Source organism: Pristiophorus japonicus, chromosome 15, assembly GCF_044704955.1.
Source record: "Pristiophorus japonicus isolate sPriJap1 chromosome 15, sPriJap1.hap1, whole genome shotgun sequence".
NCBI lineage: Eukaryota > Metazoa > Chordata > Chondrichthyes > Pristiophoridae > Pristiophorus > Pristiophorus japonicus.
The window spans coordinates 177,960,266-177,981,946 of NC_091991.1; the positions used below are offsets into that span (position 1 = coordinate 177,960,266).

General features: G+C 41.7%; 1 protein-coding gene across 7 annotated transcripts in view; it reads right to left on the reverse strand.

The window, feature by feature from the left end:
• Positions 1-7,008: 7,008 nt before the first annotated feature.
• tom1l2 (target of myb1 like 2 membrane trafficking protein) overlaps positions 7,009-21,681 on the reverse strand; it is a 59,365-nt gene continuing 44,692 nt past the window's right edge. For 2 of the 7 annotated variants that reach the window (XM_070901353.1, XM_070901351.1), the window contains 3 exons: positions 21,031-21,087; positions 16,992-17,028; positions 7,009-16,481 (listed from right to left, as the gene is read on the reverse strand). In XM_070901353.1, coding sequence (XP_070757454.1) covers positions 16,333-16,481; positions 16,992-17,028; positions 21,031-21,087 — 243 coding nt within the window. In that variant the 3' untranslated portion in view covers positions 7,009-16,332. Of the gene's footprint in view, positions 16,482-16,778; positions 16,843-16,991; positions 17,029-21,030; positions 21,088-21,681 lie in introns of all 7 variants that reach the window. The other 5 variants (XM_070901357.1, XM_070901356.1, XM_070901355.1 and 2 more) reach the window with 3 other exon arrangements.

Here is a 21,681-nt window from a genome sequence, read left to right on the forward strand (position 1 = left end):
TCTCACAGATTGCATCATCTAATCTGTACTTCTGAAATAACTGGACGACTGTAAAATTGAGCAATGATTTAAGTTCCCAAAGGATTGTGCAGTTTATAAATATAACAGCCGATTTTATCTCGTCCAGTCTAATGGTAACAGGGCAGGGAGTGGAATTAAAATCGCTATGGTGAATTTACCGCCCTGTTCCCAATCGGTACAGCAACAACTCAATTTTAAAATTCGCATCCTTGTGTTAAAATCCATCCACACACCCCGCCCCGCCATGCACCCCAACCCCCCCACACACCCCGCCCCGCCATGCACCCCAACCCCGCCGCCGCACGCTCTTTCTGCTGCCTGCGCTTGATTTCTGCATGCTCTTGGCAATGAGACTCAAGGTGCTCGCCGCCCTCCTCCACTTAGGTCAATCTTTAGCCAGGGACTCCCAGGTGTCAGTGGGGATGTTGCACTTTTTCAGGGAGGCTTTCAGGGTGTCCCTGTAACGTGTCCTCTGCCCACCTTTGGCTTGTTTGTCGTGGACAAGTTCCAAGTAGAGTGCTTGCTTTGGGAATCTCGTGTCTGGCATGCGAACGATGTGGCCTGCCCAGCGGAGCTGATCAAGTGTGGTCAGTGCTTCAATGCTGGGGATGTTGGCCTGGTCAAGGACGCTAATGTTGGTGCGTCTGTCCTCCCAGGGAATTTGTAGGATCTTGCGGCGGCATCATTGGTGGTATTTCTCCAGCGACTTGAGGTGTCTACGGTGCATGGTCCATATCTCTGAGCCATACAGGAATATTACTACAGCCCTATAGACCACGAGATTGGTGGCAGTTTTGATCTTCAAACACTCTTTTCCTCAAGCGACCGAAGACTGGACTGGCACACTGGAGGTGGTGTTGAATCTCCAATGGCCAATATTTATCCTTCAACCACCATCACTGAAAAACAGATTATCTGGTCGTTACCACATTGTTGTTTGTGGGAGCCCATGTACGCAAATAGGCTTCCGTGTTTAACACATTACAACAGTGACTATATTTCAAAAGTACTTCATTTCTTTGTTTAACATGGTGTTGGAGACATTTCAAAATATGGGCCTCCATCATTCCTTTTCAAAATTAGGGTTCAAAATATGGAAGATTAAGGGGTGATCTAATTGAGGTGTTTAAGGTGATCGAAGGAGTGGATAGGGTAGAGAGAGAGAGAAACTATTTCCTCTGCTGGGGGAGTCCATAACCAGAGGACATAACCTTCAAATTAGAGCTAGGCTATTCCGGAGTGATGTCAGGACACAGTTCTTCACATAGAGGAGTGGAAATCTGGAACTCTCTCCCAAAAAGCTGATGAGGCTAGGGGTCAATTGGAAATTTCAACATTGAGATCGATAGATCTTTGTTAGGCAAGGGTATTAAGGGTTACGGAACGAAGGTGGGTAAATTGAGTTGAGATACAGATCAGCCATGATCTCATTGAATGGCCTCCTACTGGTCCTATGCTCCTAAATTTATATGGGGTTTTTATAGAGTAGAGAGGAAGACACTGTTTCTACTGGTGGTAAGGTTAGTAATCAGAGGACACAGATTTAGAATAATTGGCAAGAGAACCAAAGGGAGGTGGAGAGAATCTTTTGGACGCAGTGAGTTATGATGATCTGGAATGCATTGCCTGAAAGGGTGGTGGAAACAGATTCAGTAACAACTTTCAAAAGAGAATTGGATATATACATGAAAAGGAAAAAAAAAATTGCAGTGCTATGGGGAAAGAGTTGGTCTAATTGGATAGCTCTTTCAAAGAGCTGACACTTACATGATGGGCCAAATGGCCTCCTTCTCTGCTGTTATCCTGATGGGCTCAATAAGGGCCACTGGCACATTTCAGGTCTTGGATGTGCTTCTTGGCTGCCCTCCCAGCACCCCAGCCTACAAAGCTAAAGACAGCTCAAGTGACAGCGACTCAGAGTAGAATGAGCAAGCTGCTGACGTGCCTGGGAACACCAGCACTAAACACCAACTGCGGTGCTCTTAACCCACTCTCCCGAGACCTGCAACCTCCACACTGCTGCTTCCAATCGAGCCGGGTGACCCACGATTCCCACAGGGAGGGAATATGGCCTCACGCTTTCAGTTTTAAATGCAGGCATGCATGGAAGCGTACTGGACCCAAGACACGTGCGTCTTGGATTGTCGGAGGGGCTCTGGAATGAGACTTTATACCAAGGCCCCGTCTGCTCTCTCAGGTGGACGTAAAAGATTCTATGGCGCTATTTCGAAGAAGAGCAGGAGATGCTTCCGGTGTCCTGGCTCGTAGTTATCCCTCAACTAACAGCACTAAAAACTGGTCATTCATGCAGGACCCTGCTGTGCATAACTTGATTGCCATGTGTTGCGATATAAGAGGGACTGCACTTGAAAAGTAATCCATTAGTTGTGAAGTGCTTTTGGAGGAGGTGCTATATAAATACAAGTGGGGTTTTTCCCCCCTTTAGACACTGCAACAGACTACAAATGGCATTCAAAATTTGTAAGCTTTGAGTCTGAGATTTAATGTTGCTATTACTGAACTGTTATACATTTTGACCTAATACATGAATGTCAAGAGCTGCAATGGACTGACCATTTCATCAATGCTGCATCATTTACACACGTACAAAATGGTAAAACTCTTATTGCAATGAATACAGTGTCAACAATTCCAGATTAGATCACTACAATCAGTATCTGTATATGCTAGAATTGCCCATCACACTGTTGTAATACCCTGGGGCACACTTACTTAGCATATTGATTTCAGTTTTATTGATGTCCCTCCTTATAACTCTCCATAAAGATTCTGCTCACCATTGCCGAGGCTGTCTTGGTAATTTGAAACTCCATTTGCTGTCAGTTAAATCATTAAACTATACTTGAGATAGCATAAAAAGGCCAGTCTCTGTTCAGTATGGGATCTAATAGTGATAATGAACTCCAAGCATACAATTCTCAGAGTTAAATCCGATACAGACACAGTTTTTGTTCAATGATCAACTGCTACTTTATTCCGCATCACTCCCACCCAAACCTAGAAGTCAAACATAAGAAATAGGAGCAGGAGTAGGCCATTTGTCCCCTCGAGCCTGCTCCTCCATTCAATAAAAACATGGCTGATCTGATCATGGACTCAGCTCCACATAACCTTTTACTTTCTCATCGCTCAAAAATCTCAGTATCTCCCCCTTAAATATATTCAATGACCCAACTTCCACAGCTCTTTGGGGTAGAAAATTCCATAAATTTACAACCCTCAGAGAAGAAATTCCTCCTCACCTCAGTTTGAAATGGGCGGCCCCTAATTCTGAGACGATGTCCCCGAGTTTTAGTTTCCCCTATGAGTGGAAATATCCTTTCTGCATCCACCTTGTCGAGCCCCCTTGTTATCTTATGTTTCAATAAGATCACCTCTCATTCTTCTGAACTCCAATGTGTATAGGCCCAAACTATTCAACCCATCTTCATAAGTCAACCCCCTCAGCTCCAGAATCAACCTAGTGAATCTTCTCTGAACAGCCTTCCTTAATGTATATCCTTCCTTAAATACAGAGACCAAAACTGTACGCAGTATTCTAGGTGTGGCCTCACCAATTCCCTGTACAGTTGTAGCAGAACTTCTCTGCTTTTATACTCTATCCCCCTTGCAATAAAGGCCAACATTCCATTTGCCTTCCTGAATACTTGCTGTACCTGCATACTAACTTTTTGTGTTTCATGCACAAGGACCCCCACATCTCTCTGTACTGCAGCACTTTGCAATTTTTCTCCATTTAAATTATAATTTGCTTTTCTATTATTTGCCATCTGCCAAATGTTTGCCCACTCACTTAGCCTGTCATTATCTCTTGGCAGATGTTTGGTGTTCTCCTCACAATTTGCTTTCCGCAAACTTGTATCAGCAAACTTGGCTACATTACACTCGGTCCCTTCATCCAAGCCATTAATATAGATTGTAAATAGTTGAGGACCCAGCATTGCTCCCTGCGGCAACCCACTCGTCACTGTTTGCCAACCTGAAAATGACCCATTTATCCCAACTCTTTTTTGTTAGTGAGCCAATCCTCTATCCATGCTAATATATTACCCCAACCTCGTGAACTTTTATCTTGTGCAGTAACCTCTTTTGTGGCACCTTATCGAATGCCTTCTGGAAATCCAAATACACCACAGGCACTGGTTCTGCCTTATCCATCCTGATCGGTACATCCTCAAAGAACTCCAGCAAATTTGTCAAACATGATTTCTCCTTCATAAAACCAATCTGACTCTGCTGGATTGAATCATGCTTTTCCAAATGTCCCGCTACTGCTTCCTTAATAATGGACTCCAGCATTTTCCCAACAACAGATGTTAGGCTAACTGGTCTATAGTTTCCTGCTTTTTGTCTGGCTTCTTTTTTAAATAGGGGCGTTACATTTGTGATACTATATACTTAAAAAACTTGTTTTGGTGCAACTTCCCATATTTAATACAGAATAACTGACAGTTAGGAGATGAATTACAGAGCTGGTCGCAGACTAATTATTTTAAATTGACCGTTGAAAATGAACAAGGATAGCCAGTTCTGAACTGAAACAAGTTAAATATGCAAACAGCAAGCATTGGCATTTCAAAAGAAAACATTTTATATTAAATTAGATGAAATAGTTACTTTAATGACAATTTTAGAAGCCTCTTGGTATAATAAGTCTGTGGTGGGAGTCATACACAATAAAAATGAGGGGTGCAGACATTTCACATGTTGTGTTTGTTAGCGAGACCATGATAATGTCCATGGTTTTGCTACATCAGATAGTTTGTCACAAGGATCTGTAATTATTGTCAATGTGAAGCACTTCGACTCAGCACCTCCAGGTTGTGGTGGGTTGTCACCCAGGGTTCTCATCCCCAATTGCTCGGCAGTGAGCCCCCTCCTCCCACTAGAAAGCATCTATGTGGGACTGTGATGCCCCCAACCCCATCATATTCAAATAGTCTGACGACACACAACATCCAAGCAGGCACGTTAAGAATGGCCCAATTGTTCAAAGTACCAGAGGGCTGCTAGCACACGTGGAACTGTGTCACGGCCACAGTCAAGAGCTTCAAGAAGGCAGAGCAAATTGGAGAAATAATCGATCTGACATTGTATTCCAGAGAGCGGCTTCATCCCATTCAGCCATCAATCTGTAAAATTACAGCAAGGACATTGCTGAGTTAATGCAGAGAGACCTCAGCATGTTTAAATTTTTACAAAATTCTTTGGTCACCCCGAGCGCAATGCGAAACACAAAATGCAAATTACACAGGAGCAGGGATCAAAATTCCAGTAAATTTCAGCGACCAAGATATTTCTCAAGCCACCAAATTATGACCCCCAGTAGTCCAGTTAACTACCCATTTCTTAATCGAATGAACATTTCTACAAGCCCCCAAAAATAAGATATCTTGATTATCTAATACGCTGCACTGTGGTAAGACACAAAGGTGAACTTCGTAAGTGGGTACACATGACTTATTAATGAGTTTTAATAAAAAGGAAAATGCTGAACCTCTCCATTCAATTAGGATTAGTCATTTAGGTCTTTAACTTTCCACGTGCCTTCGTGTGTCTTATTAAAGCTTCCTGTTGTAAGTACAATGGCATCTGTCCAGGGGTGCATTTCCCTGTCGTCACAATGTAGGATTTCCGACCCAGTTTTTTTTGATATTTCTGAGCAGGCTGATTTCAGTGACTTGCCAACCAAAGATAAATAATACTGTATTTGAAACTCAGAACCGTCCGCGCTCCATGATGTGGAATCGAGGGTGTTTGTTTCCCCTCCCACCAGCCTCTCTGTAAACAGAGTTCCTGAATTCAGCTGTATCACTTGTGGGGACGTTGCCCACTGTTAGTCATGTGGTCAGGCACGGAGAATGATTTTGAACTACATCTGTCCAAGGGGTGTGCATACACACTTGTTGTAGCCAGAACTCACTCCAAGATCATCTCATCAAAATAAAATAAAGTTGTTCAAGATTTCAACAAAAGGCAAAATATGCTGCGGATACTGGACATTTGAATAATTGTTGAAGGCTTCAGTCAGCTTGAAACAGCAACATTTCAGAATAAGGCACGAGAGGGCATTCTAGGGTAACGGTATTTGCTTTGCCATACAAGGCTATCTAAATTTAAATTTCTTTTAAAATTTAGAGCAGATATAAAAAAAATGCTGGTGATTGAAGGGGGGGCGGGGAAAGCTAGCCCTTGTGTGAATGGGGTCGGACAAGTTCCTTGCAGCGCTGAACTTGTTTTCTCTTCCAATTATTTTTACAAAACAATATGAACACCTGCACTCATTCCATAATGAGCGAGATCCGTTTGCATCCTATTCCTTTCATGTACACAGCCAGACTGTGTACACGTTAGTAACCAGTATTAAATCGTTCCCATCCTAGTGACTCAGGGCATTCACTCGGGATGAAACTCCACCTTTCCTGAGTCTGCAGTTCAATATTGCATCACAGTCCAGCCATTACGTAGACCTTCTTAATGATGCAATATCACCGAATAGTACAGCACAGAAGGAGGCCCATGATACAAAGATGGGTAGGAGTCACTGCCTTGCAGAGGAAGGTAAAGGGAAAATGGCCATGGGTGGTAGTGAGAGAATACCACCACTTACCACAATCCCTCTCCAATATCTATCTCCAACACGGTCATCTTGTTGGCATATTTATGCTGTTCTCTTTCAGGCAAGTTAAACAGAGGTTGAATGATGCTTGCAGTATATACACCAGATGCTTTTTTCTTTTTCTTTTTCTCTCTCTCTCTCTCTCTCATGCTCTTCAGTGTGAGATACAAGGCTAAGCACCGCTGAACCCCCCTCAATGAAACAGCAAAGCTTGAATATCTGCTAACGCCTGGATTCAAACTTAAACCTTCTAGTTCAGAATATAATGCACCAGCTCCAACCGCATGTCTCTGCCACGATTAAGCAATGAACAGAACACTAGGGCAAAAAAATAACACACACAGGTACACACACCAGTAGTATTTATTTATAACATTACATGCAAGGTCAAACACTACAGAATTTAAGCAGTAGTGACAGTTCAGTACAAACCACACATTCATACCATTCTTGCACAGATGGCGGACATAATTCACAAGTCTGCAGAAACACAAAGTCAGTGAAATGCCAGGATACGGACAAGTATATATATATATATATATATATATATATAATATATATATTTTTTATATATATATTATGTATATATGTATGTATGTATGTGAAGTCTATTCCCGTATGTGGAAACTAAACCCAGAAAAGCTAAAATGTTCATAAATAAATATTAAACCACACTCCTGTGCAGACTGACTAACATACAGGGGTTTAGCTCTTACAGCCTGCAAGGTTATGTATAGTGTTATAAGAATGTATAATTGAAGAGGTCACACTGTTAAGCTGCATAATTTTGAGTTGGTTATATGTATACCAAGCCTTTGTAAAAAAAGCAATCACTTCCCTGCAGTAGCGTCCCACCATCGAATGGCAGTGATGATCACAAACCTTACTTGTAATGAATGAGATCCAGGATCTAAAACCGGGTTAATACTTTAATTCATCCCCTTCCCCTTTTCATTTACTAAAAAGCAAAGCTTGAGAACTGATCCTATTTTTAAAAAAAAGTTGATAGCTGAACACTCCTTGCACTGGGACAGCTTCAGAAAGAAGTGCTAATTTATGAAGCGTCAAGCATTTCCTGACACAATTATGTGGGACACCGGAGTCTGAGGTTGCATTTACACTACAGCTACTGGTTGGAGATCACTAAAGTTTGGACTTTAGTCGGAGTACCCAGATTAATTCTCTGCTGCCCAGGCATACTTCTACAAGACCAGAGATAACTCCAAATGTGTGTGCAGGCAGGAAGTAAAACCCCTGGCTAGACCTGGCCAAATGAACACCCTCAAATGGAAACAGGTTTTATTTCCCAATCTGGATTGACAGGGACAATATACCTCTTAACAAAATGGGAAAAAATGCACACAAAAATCCATCATCTATAATTTTAAGCCTCATCGTAAAAAAAAAGATTATACACCTGGAGGCAGCAAGCGTGCATTAAATTCCACTGGGGAGGAGTTAAGCCACAATAATTTTAATGTTTGCGGTTGTGGGGGGGGGGGGGGATTTCACACTGCAGTCTGCAGCCCCTCCTCATCCGCTTTTGAACTTAACTAAATAAATGGAACATATCACATCTTTGATGTTCTTTAGTTGCTGAGCATTTGTAAATGATTTAATTCATTATTAAATATTATCGTTTTATACATTTGTTTCCCCATTTAAAAAAAAAAATGTTTTACATATCCTGACAAAGAACATTATCAGACGTAACATCTAAATCAACAGATCATCATGTGGGGGGACGAGGGAAAGGGTGTTGTTTTTGAGCACTCCATTCTCACTTGGAATTCTGCACGATCAAATACTCCCACTAGATCCAATCCAGTTCAGAACTCCCTTTGCACTGCCCTGCCAAGTCAACCGTAACTTCAGAAAAGAACCCCCTACTAGCTAACGTTTCCATCTGCCTCACCAACAATCTACGAGCTGTTTTTCTTGTTAGGGGACGGGCGGGCTGGGGAGGAGGGATGGTGAAGAATTGTGTTGTGGCTTTGTGACTATTTTGAATAGGGTGTCCAATCGATATTAATTTTGCTTATTATCGGTAATAGCCATATCCATCTCTTTCCCCCCGCCAAAAATCCAGAGGCGAAAGGGGTGTATGCTACCCAGTACCCAATGAGAAACAAAGCCTTTGGTCCCAACTCATTTGCAGGACAATGTTCTCTGGTTAAGCGGCATTTCTGAGTAAGGTTATAAATGGTGAACAGTAAAACTAATTTTAGACACTGGTGTATATATATTTTTTTTTTAAGGAATTCGCAAGATACAAGTGAACAATTTAGTCCCATATTTACAATGTTTATCCCACATTATCTTCTCATTACACTCAAGAGTTTTTAAACATTCAGTGGTTAGTAACAAGAACCAATCGTTATTTGCAGTATAGGTAATCCTTGTATTTTAACAGCAGCTGAGAATTTACAATAAATTTAAGGTACCGACTCAAAACATATGTATCTCAACAGTTAAAAAGGAAAACAAAAACCATTTAACCAGTTTTCCAAGCTGAAAGACTAGTATAGAAAACTCACCACTGCACTCTCATGAGGATTTGTGAAAGTACATTTTAACTGTTCCAAAATACTCACATTTTTGACCTATTCCTTTAACAAGCACTCGATTGAAGTGATTTGCAAATCAGAACTGTTCTACTACCAAGCAAATGGCAACACCAAGAGAGGCTATGACTAGAGGAGGCAACTTTAACTCCTTTCGCTTGAGGTCATTAATAATTACTACACCGTTTGAGATGATCAGATAGGTGTTACTAAACACCGTTGATCAAAAGGAGTTTAATGCTATGTGTCAGTATTGCACACCATACTACCTTACAATAACAGAAACAGTACATTTGAATTCCATTGCTGCTAATTGCTTGTGCACATCACTTATTTTTTGATACATTAATATGTTTGGCAGGTTATCAAATTATACATACCTTTATACTACCAACACATTGCCTACTTATCAAAGTATCATTGAGAATTTTTCTTTGTTACTGAAAGTTATTTTTTTTTACAATATTGAACTGTACATTAATATTTGTATTAACATTTACTAAACCTTTATACACATTTGAACAGCATTCCCCCAGGATGGTATAATGCTCTATCTAGATCTGCAGGACTGTTTTTCCAGTTCCCCCCAATTGCTTTACAGTGATGCAACGTTATGGGAAGGAAACTGAAGCAACTCGGATTTCTTTTTATGCTACCGGGCAGCTCATGTTTGAGCGCTTAATTCGCAAACCGGGGGAGTAGATTATGCATCCCAAGCCAGTTTAATCCACCCCACTCACCCGGAAAGAGGAAACAAACAAGGTTGTGTTCTAAATCATTCTTCAGCTCAACGGAGAGATGGAGCAAACTTGCAGATAGGGAGATAAGAATCTGCACTGATCAAAACGGCTCCAAAGCCTCAGTTTAACAGATCCAGCTTCAAACAATATTCATACCGTCACTGTGGTGATTCCTTCTGCTGCTTTGTTAGCTTTGAACCCTTTTTTGCAGAAGTTAGATCATTCATGCCCCTCAAAACATTAAGTAGGATGCACAAAAAGCTGAGCAACGTACACTTGGATCCTTTGAGACTGGGATGCAACAAACAGAGCTTCTACCAGCAAAGCCTGTTAATGTTATTTGGACAATTTAATTGGAAAAAGCTCTTCAAGAGATGTCACAACTTCCCTAATCCTTTCATATTATAAAGGTGCTTAATACAAGTAACCACATGGCCCACCTTAGTGTTGGTATTTCTACGGTAAAATAGATCCAAATCCAAAAACACAACACTAACTTACCAGCCATAGAGCTAGAAATCCCCCAACCTTGCGCCGGGTTTTTCGGCGATATTTCGCCATTTTTGGCGAAAAATGGTGATCCGTGAAATTCGTTGAGGTCTTGCGCCGGCGGTTTTTAAGTACCGCTGGCGTGCAAGACTGGAAAAAGCGCTTTCGCCTAAAATTTGGCTTGCAGTGCACCGATAGATAGGACGAAAAATCGCCTGGGAAAAACCTGCGTTGCAGCCCTTGGAACAGCAGTAGGTATGAAGACCTGCAAAAAATATTGGGGAAAGTTTTTCTTTTTTCATTCTTTTGCAGCAATTCAATAGAAAAGGGTCTTGTGAATGTTTTGTGATATGTTGGATTTTTTTTTTTGGGTGTTTTCCCCCCTCCCTAGGCCTAACTCTCAGCGGTATGGGCCTCGGAGAAAAGTTGCAGAAAGTGTGGGGTTTGTGCCACAAATCCTCGTGCAACGCTGACTTTTACCACTGGCCGCATTTCCTCCCGAATGTTGGCCTCGGAATCATAGCGGTATTTTTGGCAGAAAAATACCGCTATGACCAAAAATGGAATTTCTAGCCCATAGTGTCCAACAACAGACCAGTACCTGAAACACTGGTGCCTCAGCTATGAAAAACACCAAATGACCAGCAAGTTAGATGCTCTCGTAACTACAGTTTGTTAGTCTTACAACAGTTCTTGATGGTCTAAGCATTGACCAATGGAGGGAAAAACATCATGGATTTATTTTTATTACTAAGCTTAGCAATTTGTTGTGAAAATGAAGATTCATGGGTTGATATTTCATTACAAAGGAGGACACTATCAACCACTTAACCATGCATAACATATATATACTAACCCTAACCATACACAGATACATATACTTTTAATTGCAATGCAAGCCAGACACTGATACATCACACAACTGCATTAATTTATGTATTAGGGTACAGACTCAATTGATGTGATTCTAAATTATTTTGTTTTACTTTGTGCCGTTCGGTATTCAAAATATTCTGGCAATGCAGAACATTTAAGGCATGAGAATGTGTAAAACAGTAAAGGCAACATTTGGAATAGTTCAAATAAAAACAGAAATGCTGGAAACCCTCAGCAGGTCAGGTAGCATCTGTGGAGAGAGAAACAAGGGGTAACAGGATGTACAGAGGGACCTGGGTGTCCTTGTACACCAGTCATTGAAAGCAAACATGCAGCTGCAGCAAGCAGTTAGGAAGGCAAATGGTATGCTGGCTTTCAGTGCAAGAGGATTAGAGTACCGGAGCAAGGATGTCTTACTACAGTTATACAGGGCCTTGGTGAGACCGCACTAGGAGTATTGTGTGCAGTTTTGGTCTCCTTACCCAAGAAAGGATATACTTGCCATAAAGGGAGTGCAGCGAAGGTTCACCGGTCTGATTCTTGGGATGGCAGGACTGTCGTATGAGGAGAGATTGGGTCAACTAGGCCTGTATTCACTAGAGTTTAGAAGAATGAGAGGGGATCTCATTGAAACGTATAAAATTCTGACTGGATTGGATAGGCTGGATGCGGGGAGGAAGTTTCCCCTGGCTGGGAAGTCTAGAACAAGAGGTCACAGTCTCAGGGTACGGAGTAGGAAATTTAGGACCGAGATGAGGAGAAATGTTTTCACTTAGGAGGGTGGTGAACCTGTGGAATTCGCGACCACAAAAGGTTGTAGAGACCAAGTCACTGAATATATTTAAGAGTTGAGAAACAAAAGACATCAAGGGGTATCGAGAAAAAGCGGGAATATGCTGTTGAGATAGAGGATCAGCCATGATCATATTGAATGGCGGTGCAGACTCGAAGGGCCGAATGGCTTACTACTGCTCCTATTTTGTAGGTTTCTCTAACGTTTCAGGCCAATGACCTTTCATCAGAAATGTTAACTCTTTCTCCACAGATGTAATCTGACCAGCTGCTGAGTGTTTCTAGCATTCTTTGTTTTTATTTTGGATATCCAGCATCTGCAGTTTTTCATTTTTAATTTAAAATAGTTGATAGCTTTGTGGAGAAGTTAACTTTTCAATATTATAACACTGTGAAAGGTTGGGTGTTTAATGTTCCCCACTGCTCGTCATCTTGATGAAGCATTTGGCAAACCTGGTTGCAGACAAAAGTTGATCAAATCACTTTAAATGCAGCACTGCGTCAGTTTTGAGAAGAATTATGGACAGCGCCTTACCCAACCTCCCAGGACAAGGAACGTGACAACGGCGTGGGCCAAGTATGCATCTTACGATGAACAAACAGGTGAATGTTAAAATGGAGCCAGCAGATGTGGTTGGCACAGGGGTACGTGTGTGAAGTTGCAGTTATGAATTATTTCACCACACCAAGCTCGCTCTCCCAGAATCCTAGCTACAGAAGTAGCAAATGTAAAAAGCACCTACAGATGTTAAGTGGCTTCCTAGATTTACAAGCTGGATACATGGCGTGGGGGGGAGAAAGAGGGGGTAAGGAGTGAAATCAAAAAGGTTATTTTTGTGCATTAGTCAAAGAAAGTAGAATAAAAATGCCAGAGGCATGTTATTCATTAGACTGAACAATAACTTGCATTTATATAGCGCCTTTAACGTAGGAAAACATCCCAAGGAGTGTAATAAGACAAAAATTGACACCAAGCCAAAGGAGGAGATATTAGGACAGGTGGCATAGGTGTTTCAAGGAGGCTCTTATAGGAGGAGAGAACAGTGAAGAGGCAAACAGTTTAGGGAGAGAATTCCAGAGCTTAGGGTCTAGATGGCTGAAGGCAAGGACACCAATGGTAGCATCCAGTGTTGCCACTCGATGTATTTAGGATACTGCTACCAATAGACATGGTGGGGGGGGGGGGGGGAGAACAAAACAAAAATTCAACCAATACACTTAATAATGTGTAAACATCAGCTCAACTTGCTCCCACCATTAATAACCAATACTTCACCCTTTTGATTTGAAGTTCAAAATACTCTCTGGAGAGACAACCCATGTTTGGGAAGGAGAAAATCTCTAATTGCCCTGCTGGTATTTTTCCAGTTCCAAGGGGCACCATAGAAAAAAATCATACCAATCATAGAATTGGCAGAAAAAAAATCAGAGCAAGTTATTATTTAAATGGAGAAAGATTGCAAAGTGCCGCAGTACAGCGGGACCCGGGGGGTACTTTTGCATGAAACACAAAAGGATAGTATGCAGGTACAGCAAGTGATCAGGAAGGCCAATGGTATATTGCAATCGGGATGGAGTATAAAAACAGGGAAGTCTTGCTACAGCTATACAAGGTATTGGTGAGGCCACACCTGGAATACTGCGTGCAGTTTTGGTTTCTATATTTACAAAAGGATATACTTGCTTTGGAGGCAATTCAGAGAAGGCTCACTAGGTTGATTCTGGAGATGAGGGGGTTGACTTATGAGGAAAGGTTGAGTAGGTTGGGCCTCTACTCATTAGAATTCAGAAGAATGAGAGGTGATCTTATCGAAACGTACAAGATTATGAGGGGGCTTGACAAGGTGGATGCAGAGAGGATGTTTCCACTGATGGGGGAGACTAGAACTAGAGGGCATGATCTTAGAATAAGGGGCTGCCCATTTAAAAGAGATGAGGAGAAATTTCTTCTCGGAGGGTTGTAAATCTGTGGAATTTGCTGCCTTGGAGAACTGTGGAAGCTGGGACATTGAATAAATTTAAGACAGAAATAGACAGTTTCTTGAACGATAAAGGGGATAAGGGGTTATGGGGAGCAGGCGGGGAAGTGGAGCTGAGTCCATGATCAGATCAGCCATGATCTTATTGAATGGCGGAGCAGGCTCGAGGGGTCATATGGCCTACTCCTGTTCCTATTTCTTATGCTAACCTTTTACTGAAATCCTAGTGATAACATTGGAATATATAATCACCAGCTTTTAGCATCACACAGGCCCCTTCCTCAGGGACTGTTACCACAATACAAACTGGAAAGGAGAGAGAAAGCATGCAAATATATAAATGTATTCAAGCCATCATCAACAGCAAGATAATGCATTAAACGCTCCAACATTCTTCTATCTACATCACTTGCAGCTTTTACTACCCAGACAGTCACCTTATGGTCAACTCAAAGGACAAATGTACAGCTGGAGTTGCCAAAGCATTGAACTTCAAAAAGTATACACAGGTCTGATCCTAGTATCAAAGGACTACGGGGCAAGAAAAGGCTCCGATTCTCCTGCCTTGAAAAGAGGTGACTGAGAGCGGACTTTATAGAGAATAGAGAAGGCAAATCTGGAGCACAGCTATGGAGCAAAGAGATAGGGAGGCAAAATGGTAAAGGCAGGTTCAGGACTGAGGTCAGGAAACACTTAATGAGTGATTAATATTTGGAATTGTCTTCCAGATAGGGAAATGGAGGATGAAACTTTGGAATCATCATTCAAGAGACAGATAGATGCTGTGGCAGCAGGGCTCTAGGTTTCTATGGAAGAGTGAGCAAGATGGAATGTATGGCCTTCCTTACCTGTACATAACTCATTTAGGCTGGATGGTGGAAGTGGCACAGACCTACATTCTGTCTCCTCCCCCACTAAACAAACCTGAAGTAAGCATTAGGATTTACATAGGCTTGACTTCAGGAGGTGGACTACTTCTCAGTGAAGCCTCTCTGTGTAAATGGTTATCCGATCTAACAGACTATAGACATGCCTTCTAGGGATTGATGAGTTGGTTCAATAGTAGCTCTTGGACAATAACACTGCTCCTCGGCAATGTTCCCTCTAAGCTGCGTGGCTGGGTAATGGAAAAGGTTCCGCGCAGGCCGCTCTCCGGCTTCTGTATTGTAAACACACATGTGGAAATTTAACGGGACAGCGCACGAAAAGAAACAGGCCACGCAGAACAAAGCGCAGTTTACAGGGAACATTGCTCCCAGGTGGCACAAACATGCTCTTCAGTTACTCGAATATAATCAGCATCGGCCACACAACAGGATAGCAGGGTTTAACTAAAAAAAAAGACCCCACACACACACACACACACACAAAATCCAGAAATTGCCAATTCACCACTTTGCTTCATAGAACGCACGCACAAGTGGCTACTCTTGCAACAATCAGTAACTTCTCGTGGCTACATCAGAGTTCATCCTGCATTTAATGCATATTTCCCAGTGCAGTTCTAGTTGCAACACACTGCATTTTAGTGTTACACATGTAATACAATTACTATAGTTCAACACACTAAAATATAGATTAGAATAAACTTCTCAATTTCTCTAATGTCCCTTATAATACAGACAACTTCTAGGATATCTATTGCACTGTACAAGGTGCCACGTCCCAACAGCACTGAACTCTGGCCTGAGGAACTTGTTTACTGTGACATTTTTACTTTTTTTTTAAATTTTAAAAAGCACACTTGTTGAATTGTTAGCATTTTAGGAATGAACACTTTGTAATAATGCCAAAGCATCCAGTTTTTTCAATTCCCTTTGGCGAAACGGAGGTTAACTAGAAAGTAGGTCCTTTGGGCTCGTACTGTTCGAGGAGGTAGTGGGTCTAAACCAAAATATCATCATGAACTGCAGGGACATGTTACAAGTTTAGCTATATATGCGCATAATACTTTGCATTGTGGAAAACATTAAAAGCCAGTGGTGCGAAGAAAATAAAACAGTCCGTCAGTTTAAAACCAAAGAGTGCATGCCAAATAAGGCAGTTTATGAATTAGTGGGGGGGGGGGGGGGGGAGAAGAGATAAAGGAAATGCACAAAATAACTCAAGTGCATCACCAGCTGCGTATTGAGAAGCCATTGCAAACTGTACAGCAGCAGCACCCTGCCCAGTAACAGATGAACCACACCCACGTACATACACGCAAAATAACCCACACACACACAGGTTATTTACAAAGCGAAGAGGGCTTCCTTGGAACGGTCCGGCTTCTTTACGCTTGCAACCGGCACTGGCGGAGGAGTGTTGCTGGAGGGAGGGGAGGGCAGGTTCGGCACACTCTCTGCTGCTTTTGCTCTTTCTTCCAAAAATTTATCAAATTCTGAAAGAAAAAAAAATTAAATAAATAGATAAAACCCACACAAGATTTGATGTGCTCTTGAAGACAGCTAGCTCTTCCTTTTTGCTTCAACCCCATTGCCATGCATCATTCCTCGGTGAGAACATGGGCAGCTGACCTGCTCCCACGTCACTGCCAATGCCCCTCAAAAGTAGCTGCCAGAGGGCTCGGGAGAGTCGCCCAGAGAGACTCACCTGCCAGTTTTCCTTCCCTTTGGGAAAGTGTGTTGACTCTGTTTAGCCTCTTTGCCAATGGCACCAGCCAAGCCCGTGAACTCACCTGTGTGGAGAATCACCAGAGCAGCATGTTGGTGCTCCAACCTCTCCGCCCTCACTGATTATTTCTAGGGTTTATGAACAGACAACATGATAAGAAATCCTGAACGTATGTATTAACACACTTTATGAGCTCAGTATAGTAAAGGCTGATCTACAACATACTGCTTTTTTGCAAACAAATTATAGCTATGAAGATAGCAGATCAGAAGCTCACCTTCACTTGTTACTCCTTCTTCTGCATCATCTCCCTTCTGAAATCAAAAAGCAAGTCATTATAACACTAGTAGCTGGCCTTCACACAGCTGGAGGAGATCTCATGGATATCAACAAAATTAGACATGTCTAGAACATTTCAGTTCTACTTCTCCCCCTCCTTCAAAAATCTGAAACAGAAGTTAGTATACTTCTTGGAAAAGAAAATGCATAGCAATTTCAGTTTTCTTTTGAATATTTAAAATGACTTCTCATTACCCTCACTCTACGTGGTTATTTAGAGAATGTGTAACAAAAGACTGGAATACCACCAACTGGTTCAAAACATCCCACAAAAGCATGCACACGCACATTGCAAGCAAACCAGTGTAGGTAGATTTTAGAGACCAGGAGACAATGCTGAAATTTGCAGCCACTTAAAAAAAAGAGATAACTTATTAAAAGTTTCTGCTTTTGGAAACCAGGGGTGTAAAGTTGGAGGTATTTTACAGTCTTATTTTCTCCTTCCAAGAAGGACAAAGTTACATTGCTGGGATACAATCTTTGTAACACATCCAGGCACGTGACTCCCAGAGCAAGAGTAAGGGGAAAACTTAATATTGGGGAAATGGCACAGGTGAGATCTGCATGATCAAAGAGAATGAGACAAATTCAGAAACTTAATTAAAATACACAGGGCTCTGTTCAGAGTGATCTATATTGACGCATCTCACATTTTTAAACCAGACTTAGCAAGTCTCTGTAATGTATGTATGCCTGGGTTTACCTGCCACCAGGAGGAGCGACAGTCGGAGGTCAATGGGCCACAGACACATACGTGCAGCCTGGTATATAAAGAAAGCCTCCATGTTTAATCCTCACTTTGAGAGCTAAAAGTAGTCAGGTCACACCTGATTGAGTTCACGGTACTAAGCCTATTGAGTTATTGCATACGCAACAGTCTCATTCCAAATGACTTATTTTGCTCCAGGGCAGGATAATGTCCCCATCTTTATTTGTGCTCTGAAACAATAGGGGCAGGAAGCAGCAACACTGGCTGTTTCAGTGCCTCAGTCACTGTGCCAAACCCTTTCTCTTCCACCAACCCCCAATAAAAAAATGTAATCAACAAATCCCTTTTATGATCAGAAACTTCCAACAGGATGTGTTACAAATACCCCAGCAATAGTTTTAGGACTTCAGTCTAATTATGCCTACAATTCTAGTCAAAGCCAGTCTGTGAACAGTGGATGCAATACGAGGAGAAACAGGGGTTTTCCACCTGGATCTCACTTTGGGATGAGGGTGTTGTAATCTCTCTCTCTCTCACACATCATCATCATCATAGGTAGTCCCTCGAAACGAGGATGACTTGCTTCCACGCCAAAAAGGGATGAGTTCACAGGTGTTTCAATGAAGGATCTAATATTCCAGGTCCCGAAATACATCTTGAAGGCCTGTGCGTGAATTTTTTTTTAACGTTTGGTGGCCGTTGCACACCAGCCACCACACGGGCCCGACATGCTAGGTCTTGGTCCAGTGGCAAGGATTAACCAAGACGACTGGAGACCAGCTCTGCTGCACAGACCTCTCACACATACAATGACAAGCAGATGCAACTTATGTCACATTGATTCTTAAAATTTATGGGGAGTACACAGCAACATTCATGCATGCTGTTTGAATGTCTAACTATACAAGAGTGACTTGTACATCAGTAAGACGTAATAGGATTTTTTTTTTTTCTTTAAAAAAGCAAAATAGTAGCCATGAAATAGAGAGTGAATGTAAATATAAATTTACATTCAGAAATTTATTTAAAATATACAGGGCTCTGTTCAGAGTGTAAATGTAAATGGGAATGTAACAGGAAATTGGGAAGGAAGGATGAAAGTTATTCTAGGGCACCAATGGCTACGAGCAAATCAAATCTAGTTGCATAAACCTCTCGGCTCATTCAGTTTTTAAGAAATACAACAACGAGCAATAGATATAGTGGGAACAAAACTGAATCAACACAAATAGTACAATATTTATCAGCATGAACTCTTTTGTTCAGTTCTGCCATTAATTATTTCATACTGGAGTCTTGTCAGTGGGCATGTTGCCCTCATTTGCTCCCTTAAGATTTCCTCCCAGGTGAAATACTTCTTATGGACAAAAAAGCAGATGAGTAGCCCATTCCCAAGCCACAGTTTTAGGTCTTCAGCCTGCTAATAGGTATATTCCATCACCACTCTAAGCCGTGAATGCAGTATAAGGACAGAAAGGGCATTGCATCCATATTTCAACCCCGAGAACACATACAAGAGCAGCATCATGAAAACTCTCCCATCCAATTTTTCCCCCCTCTCACCCGCTTTTCTCCAACAGATATGCACCCAATCTCCTAAGGATTTCCCTGTAATGTTTCTTTTTTCTATGTTTCTATGTAATAGCTCGGCTGGGATTGGGAACTCAGTGGAGGATGGGGGGCAAAAAAAAAAGGACATAGATCTAACCTACAGCTCACCACTTTGTGTTGCCCTAATACATCACCTGAGAACCATCTGTAAAATATTACTCCCCCTGCACAAGACCCTGCAAAAAGAAATGCTCTTACACAACAACTTTCACACCTGCCTGCACTGAATGTTGTAAATTGGTTGCACAGAATTGTAACTTTATTCTGATAGTTAGAATAAACACTTCAATTTGCATTACCTTGATTATAGAATGAGCTCCACAAGAATTTTAAAATCTGTTTTAGTGCACCGACTCTTCTAAAATAAACCAGGCTTTAACAGTATGAATTATTCAAAAGAGTTGCCAATACTAAAATGGGGCAAGTTGGGCTTATCCCCCTAATGAATAACCCCTTGGTTTAGCTCACATGATTATTAGGACAATGTACACATTATGTGGGGTCAATATTTTTCAGCATCCACGTCCCCCATCTCTAAATCCCCACGGCACAGCTTCTTCCTGGGATACAATTCCACAGGCACCAAGTACCTCACCCACTCTTTGTGCCTCCCTCCATCAATCGGCTATTTTATTGTGGAGTTGAACCAGATTAAATTAACTTCCACACAAGCACTTTCCAGGAGTTGATGGATAGGAGTCAGGAGCAGAAATCCTATCTGATCTCTAACCCTGGGGTCCTGAGGGTAATTATAACTCTCCCCCCGCCCCCCCGCACCCCCCCCCCCCCAAACAGTTGAAATCAGAATCCACTTTCTGATCATTACTGGCTCCAGTTCTAAAAGGTCTGGAGCACAATATCAGATTAAATCTCTCCAATTAGATTATGTCAGCACTTCAAGCCTCTGCCGATGTTTTTGAAGCAATTATATTGCCGAAGCACCATGCACAATTGTCACTCAGCATCTATGGATCCAACATAAACAGGACCTTTGTTTACAAAATAATGAAATTTAAACTTTGAAAAAAATACAACTCATAATTTCTTCCCCCAATGGACTGTACAAGGTTTTGATTTGTCGAGTGGTGCTAATTTATACAATTAAATCAAGCGGGAGACCACAGCATTTTGCAACAAGAAAAATTGTTCCGCAGTAGGAAATATTTTCAAAACTCAATTGTGCAAGTGCACAGGAGCCAGTAAGCAAATCCATTTGGTATTTATATAGATCTCACTTCTTCTCTCCCCCCTTTGCCTCCACAGCACAACCTATAATTTCTCCTGTAGACATCATGAACACTGTAGATTGTGCATCCCAGAAGACCACTCACATGGCAGGGGTAGACTTCCCTTCCCCCTACAGACAGCTGGGCAGAAGTCCAGCGAATGACTGGACATCCTTTTGCAAACTAATACTTAAAGAACAGGATGTAATTCAAATCGTAAGTCTATGTATTTCATATTCTTGAGTTTTAATTTTTTTTTAAAACTTAAAAAGGGGGAGGAAAGGAGATAACAGTTTTACTAGAAACAATATTTATATGTATTCACTCCTGATGTAGCAAGTGGATGGGGGTGGGGGCAGGGAAAAGAGGGGAAAAAAAGTGGGAGAGAGAAAAGTTCAACCAAAACCAAAAAATAGCAAAAAGCCCCTCACCACGTCAGTGCTGAGCCATTCTTCAACGTCGTCCATGAGAGACTGTGCGACAGGAATCTACACAGCGATGGGCAAACCAAAGCGGACAACCAAAGTACAACACAACACAGAAAATAGAACAAAAAAACATAATGGGAATGCAAAAATTCAAAATGTATTTTTTTTTAAAATGGACAACACCGCACAGAAATATAAACACAGCAATAACAGAATTCATATTAAAAACACACCAAGATCCAGCCATGAAAATGGAATGTACATGAACCAACTAATGGCATCTTTTGGAGAGACACAAAGAGGACCCTCATAATGAGGAATGCGTTAGAGAAAACATTTTGTATGGCTATTCTTTTTTTATATAAAAGTTTTTGTCAGGAGCCAGAATGGATACATATATTTTGCGAAGCCACTCAGTATTTATGAGAATATATGGTCGCCATCAGTACATGCGTTGGGAGCAGTGTATTGAGGGGGAGCAGGGATAGTTTGCCAACAGTCCGTTGGGGTTTAGCTGTGTCAGGGGATATCAAGTCCTGCCTTCTTATTGATGGGCCTTCGAGAATTAGGTCATTGCTCTTTGTGTTAGCTTGTAGCTTTATTCCAGAGAATGGCCTTGGTACGTGTGGGAAGTGACTGGGCTTCCGCGAAAGG